Source organism: Lonchura striata, unplaced genomic scaffold, assembly GCF_046129695.1.
Source record: "Lonchura striata isolate bLonStr1 unplaced genomic scaffold, bLonStr1.mat Scaffold_151, whole genome shotgun sequence".
Classification (NCBI taxonomy): Eukaryota; Metazoa; Chordata; class Aves; order Passeriformes; family Estrildidae; genus Lonchura; species Lonchura striata.
The window spans coordinates 1-5209 of NW_027461100.1; the positions used below are offsets into that span (position 1 = coordinate 1).

Below are 5209 nucleotides of genomic sequence, written 5' to 3' on the forward strand. Positions count from 1 at the left end.
GAAGGGGAATGGGAGCAGGAGGAAGGAAGTGTAAAGGGGGAGAAGGAGAGACGGGCGAAGCTGCGGAGCCCGCACAGAACCCACCACCCGCACCGCGCTCCGAGTGAGCAAATGGCGGCTGCAGCGATTCCCGGCACTTAAATAAGCTCGGCCCCACCCCACGCAGGTGCCCCGCGGTCCCGCGCACCTGAGCCAGCGCCGGCCCCGCCCCTGAGGCTCCGGCCCGGCCCCGCCCCTGAGGCTCCGGCCCGCCCGGGATGGAGGCGGGGCCATCGCTCCCGGCCCGCCGGGATGGGCCCGGGGCTGCCGCTTCGGCTCCCGGCGGTGCCGCCTCTGCCCCGGCGGGCGGGTCGGGGTCTCTCTCGGGCCGGAGCACCGGGGCGGCGCCGGGGCCGAGCCGGCGGCGGCGGCGATTTCCCGGGGCTGACCGAGACCGGCCGGGGCGCGGGGACCCCCGTGCCGCCCCAGCACCCCCAAACCCCGCCGCTCCCCGCCGTGCCAGGGAATTTTCTTTTTCCCGGTGCAGGCCGAGACATTTCTGTGAGGAAACTCAGAACTCAGGGGTACGGGGTCTGAGGGGAGAGAAGAGATTCTGGTATAAATCCAAAACGCGTTGTGAAAAACAACATGGAACGGCTCATTTGCTCTCCCAGCCCGATTTCTGTGTGACCGTCTGTGATTCCAGCTGCTCCGCTGGCACTGGCAGCCTGCGGGGCTCTAAGGACTTGCCAAGTGCCCAGCACGACAGAAAAGAACGGGAGAACTCCCCGGCTCTGGCAGCGGAGCCTCTCGGCAGTGTCCCGAAAGCCCCGCAGTGCCAGCATCTCTGCATGGAAGCTGAGGGGCTCCAGCGCAGCCCCTCTGCAGCGTTCCTCTGCAGCTGGCACTGCCCAGCGCCCCTGACCAGGGTTTGGGGTCCCTGCACAGCCCCCGGCGCAGCCCCCTGGCTTCTTCCAGTTCCCTTCAGCCAGGATGATTTTCTCGGGGGTAGGAGCACCCAAAGCCAGCGGAACTGGCCTCAGCCACTTTCCGTGGGATCTCTCCTCTTCCTTCCTCACCAAATTCCCACTGTCAAAACCCAGCTTGAGGCACAGATCCCCATCCCCTCAATCTCTCCAAGGAATTGGGCTCGGATTTCCCAATCCAGCAGGGCAGAAATGCTCTTGTCCTTACTGTACATCCTAATTGCAGTAATGGCTCAAGAAATAATTGAAAGAAATTAAAGGAATGAAGAGAAATTAAATAAGAGCTGCCAGCTCCAACTAAGGGATGTTCAAACCCCTTACCAACAATTTGCTTTAATTAACCGACTCAAACAAAGTAATTAACACCACATTGATACAGTATGATTCTTTTTAATCGAGTTATAGATAAATATTGCAGAATGTAAAAACCTTTGTAAATCCAGAAACTCTTTCAAGAGAGAGACAGGGCACAGCTGCAGAGAGTCTTGGGGAGTTCAGGGGAAAAACCCCAAAGTTTTCAGTGTTTAGCATCTCCCACCCTGTCGTCACTGACAGCAAACACGGCTTCAGCCTCAGGAAAACACGGAGAGTCAGGGATTTTACAGATCCTGGTCTCACCTCAGCCTCTCAGCAGGTACAGTCTGCAGGGAGAGGGAAGAAAAAGGGTCAGAATGGACAGCCTACTTCCAGAAAATCATCACCATTCATAAAGCACTAAGCAGAGCTGTAAGAACTTCCCCAAAGGTTCACTTCCCTGCGGACTGAGGGCTCTCAGTTGAAGCACAGGCTGGACCTGCCAGGGACAGACTCCAGGAACCCAGAAGTAAAAGCCACTGGGCCAATTCCATAAAACATTCCAAAATCAGGCTCCTAGGATGTGACCATCTCCTCTCTCACCTGGAGGTGGAAGCACAAGGAATGATCTTCCCTCCTGTGGGTTTTCTGGGATCTGCAGTGAACCGCAGGGGAAGAAAACAAAGCCTGAATGTTTCGCACGACTGGAACAGAAAAGTGGGGAAAAGGGAGGCAGGGGCACTGCTGGGGTGATAACTGGGATCCAGCCTCTCCACACCAATGGAAGCAGAGACTGAGTGACAGAGCCTTTGGGACCACTTTGCTGGGATTCATAGGAAAACGGGTGAGTTTTATTTTGGCAGTAAAGCCAAGCTGCTTCTCACCTCATCAGCCGGGTACAGCAGCAGCACCCGCAGGAACCTGGCCAGGTGGCTCTGCCTGGCAGAGGGCTCCCCACTTCCTGGGAATTGTGTGCTACGGGGCTGTGCCACTGGCCATTAAAACAGTTCCCACCTGGCCCTTCACAAAGGCAAGGTGCTTTTTCCATACAGCAAATGGTTTTTGAATTAAGAAGGTAACACTGGTAATACTCAACTGGAGAAGAAAAAAGTGAGAGCTGTAAAATTTTCCTACGCCAGGCAAAAAAGAAAGCCAAATTAAAACCAAAACAAAAACTAACATAACAATGAAAAAAACAAACCATATCAAGCATGCTTCAAGAGAGTTTAAATCTGAATGAAGTAACTTACTTAGAAGCTTGAAAAGCTGCAATGCTGCAAAAATCTAATGCTGCAAAAAAAAAGGTGCCTTCCCATCCAAACCCATCTGGAATTCCACAATTCTGTGAACAGCTCCGGGCAGAAGGACTAGATTTCCATTGTGGTTCGAAAATGCTGCTGCAAGAACACGAAGAGAGATTTCATATACTGTTAAAGTGGCACAACCACATCAAAAATTACGTTTGGAGGTAAAGTGGCAACTCTGCAATTCCAGCTTCTGATACCAAGGACACACGGAGGGCTGAAACCTGGAGGTCCTTACATGACAGGATTTCTAGATTTCTAGAGTTACCCATCCCCAGTTTGCTGCTTAGGGTTAGAAAAGGTGGAATTCTGTTCTTAAGGGGTTACCACATACCATCAACGTGAGAGACGGGGATGCTGATGTTTGATCAGAGTCCTGGAGCAGCCTGGAGCACGCTGGCTTCCCGAACCAGGTCTGCTGCCTTGTCTGTGTAGGGGTAGGGCTTTGTCCTCAGCCTCAGCAGGATCTGTCAGCAAAGGAGGAGAGAAAAGTAGAGTGCACCGGCTCCCAAGTGTGGGGTACCATGTGCTGCTAAGGAAGACCACGTGCTGAAAGTGGTTGGAAGCCGGGTGGGTTTTGGGAGGACAAATTCCATATTACTTCTGCAGGATTCTGTCTACAGTTCCTGCTCTACAAACCAAATACATCAAACGACAACAACAAACAAACAAAAAAACACCACATTAAATCAACAACAACAAAATAATTACTCCTACCTCAATAACCCCATACTGCCCCAAACCATTCCAAGGAGGGCGGCAGGAGGGGCTGGCAAAGGCAGGGCCCCGCCGGGCCCCCCTCGCCGCTGCCATCCTTCTCCAGCGCCGCCGCTGAGCCGCCTTCAGCCCAAAACCCACCCAAAAATACCCCAAAATCGTCCTAAATGCCCCCAAAAAACCCACCCAAAACTACCCAAACCCTCCTAAAAATATCCAAAAAACTCACCATAAAATGCCTCAAAACCAACCCAAAACCGTCCCAAAAATATCCCAAAAAATCCACCCAAAAATACCCTAAAACCCACCAAAGAATACCCCAAAGCCCTCCCGAGAATACCCGAAAACCCTGCCCATAAACACCCTGAAACCCCAAATTAACCACTCTGAACCCCAAAATATCCCTGAGCTCCCCATACCCCAAAATTTCCTTCCCAAACCCCAAATTCCCCCCCGACCCCCAAAATTCACTTCTGGGTCTCGTCCTCGGGGGCCGGCGGCTGCCGGGGCCCCCCCAGGCCCGCGGGCGGCGCCCCCAAACCCGGGGGGAGTTCGGGGTCCGAGTCGGGGTCGTCCTCATGAGCCACCAGCCTGGGGACCCAAAAACCGGGGGGAACCCCGAATCGGGGGGGGACCCAAAATTGGAGGGGGTCCTGGGGGGTTCTAGAAGGTTTTTGGGGCATCCCAGGAGGACTTTTGGGGTCTCAGGGGGTTTTGGGGGTCCCAGGAGGAATTTCAGGGGTCCTAAAGGGAAATTTGGAGGTCACAGGGGGAGTTTTGGGGTCCCAAAGAGAATTTTGGGCGTCCCAGGGAGGGCTTTGGAGTCCTGGGGAGAATTTTGGAGGTTTCAGGGGGTTTTTGGGAGGAATTTTGGGGGTCCTGGGGGGGGGGGTTGGGGTCCTGAAGGGAATTTTGGGGGTCTCAGGGGGTTTTTGAGGGTCCCAGGGGGATTTTTGGGGCTTCTGAAGGGAATTTTTGGGTTCCCGAGGCTGTTTTTGGTGATCCCGGGGCTGTTTTGGGGGGATCCCGCCGGGTATTTTTGGGGGTCCCGGGAGTGTTCTTGGGGTCCCCCCTCACCAGTCCATGGCCGGCTCCACTCCCCGGTTCCCGGTCAGCGCCAGCGCCTTCGCCCTGCGGGACCGGGGGGCTCCCGGTTATTTTTGGGGGGTCCCAGAGGGTTCTGAGGGGTCCCGGGGGGTTTTTTGGGGGTCCCGGTGGAGTTTTGGGGGTCCCGAGGGCTCCGGGGCCTGTCCGTGTGTCCCGCCCCCCCCCAATCCCATTCCCGGTGCCGGGTCCCCTCCGGCTGCTCCCGCCCGCCCTCCCCCGCTGTCCCCCCGGTGCCGCCGCCCTCAGCGCGCCGGGCCCCGAATCCCACCTCCAGCAGCGCCTCCAGAGCCGCCCGAGCCCGGTCCCACCGCCCGCCGCCATCACGGCGGCGCCGGGCTCCCGACACGTGGGGGACGGCGGCCGGCGAGGGACAGAAAGGCACAAAGCGTTCCGGTACGGACGGCGGCCGGAACGGGACAGAAAGCCTCCCTCGCCGCTGCCATCCTAATCCGGCGCCGCCGCGGAGCCGCCTCCAGCCCTCCCCTCACTCACAGACACCGCCCCGCTCGCCGCTCGCTGCCGCCCCTCGCCCCTCCCGCCGGTTTTGCCGGGCGCTGGCTGGGGGGGCTGCAGTACCGCCCTGTGCCCACAAGGCGGCAGCACTTTTCAAGCGAGTCTGCGCCAAGCCACTCGCAAGAGGGAGGCCGCGGGCGGCCGGGCTGCAGTACCGCCCTTTGTCCACAAGGCGGCAGCACTTTTCAAGCGAGTCCGCGCCAAGCCACTCCCAAGAGGGCGGCCGTGGGTGGTGGGGCCACAGTACCGCCCTGTGTTCACAAGGCGGCAGCACTTTTCAAGCGAGTCTGCGCCAAGCCACTCGCAAGA

The 5209-nt window shown here is 57.4% G+C and overlaps 1 protein-coding gene across 3 annotated transcripts; it reads right to left on the reverse strand.

Annotated features, from left to right (window-relative positions):
• Positions 1-1339: 1339 nt before the first annotated feature.
• LOC144248491 (UBX domain-containing protein 1-like) lies at positions 1340-4882 on the reverse strand. 3 transcript variants are annotated; one of them, XM_077790643.1, is made up of 7 exons: positions 4656-4882; positions 4358-4411; positions 3752-3871; positions 2898-3030; positions 2510-2656; positions 1863-1914; positions 1340-1606 (listed from the first exon to the last, which is right to left on the reverse strand). In XM_077790643.1, the coding sequence occupies exons 1-4, from the start codon at positions 4706-4708 to the stop codon at positions 3021-3023; spliced, it is 237 nt and encodes a 78-aa protein (XP_077646769.1). In that variant the 5' UTR covers positions 4709-4882; the 3' UTR covers positions 1340-1606; positions 1863-1914; positions 2510-2656; positions 2898-3020. The 3 variants fall into 3 exon arrangements, 1 of the variants encoding a protein (XP_077646769.1); XR_013341786.1 differs by lacking the exon at positions 4358-4411; XR_013341785.1 differs by lacking the exon at positions 3752-3871.
• Positions 4883-5209: the final 327 nt, after the last annotated feature.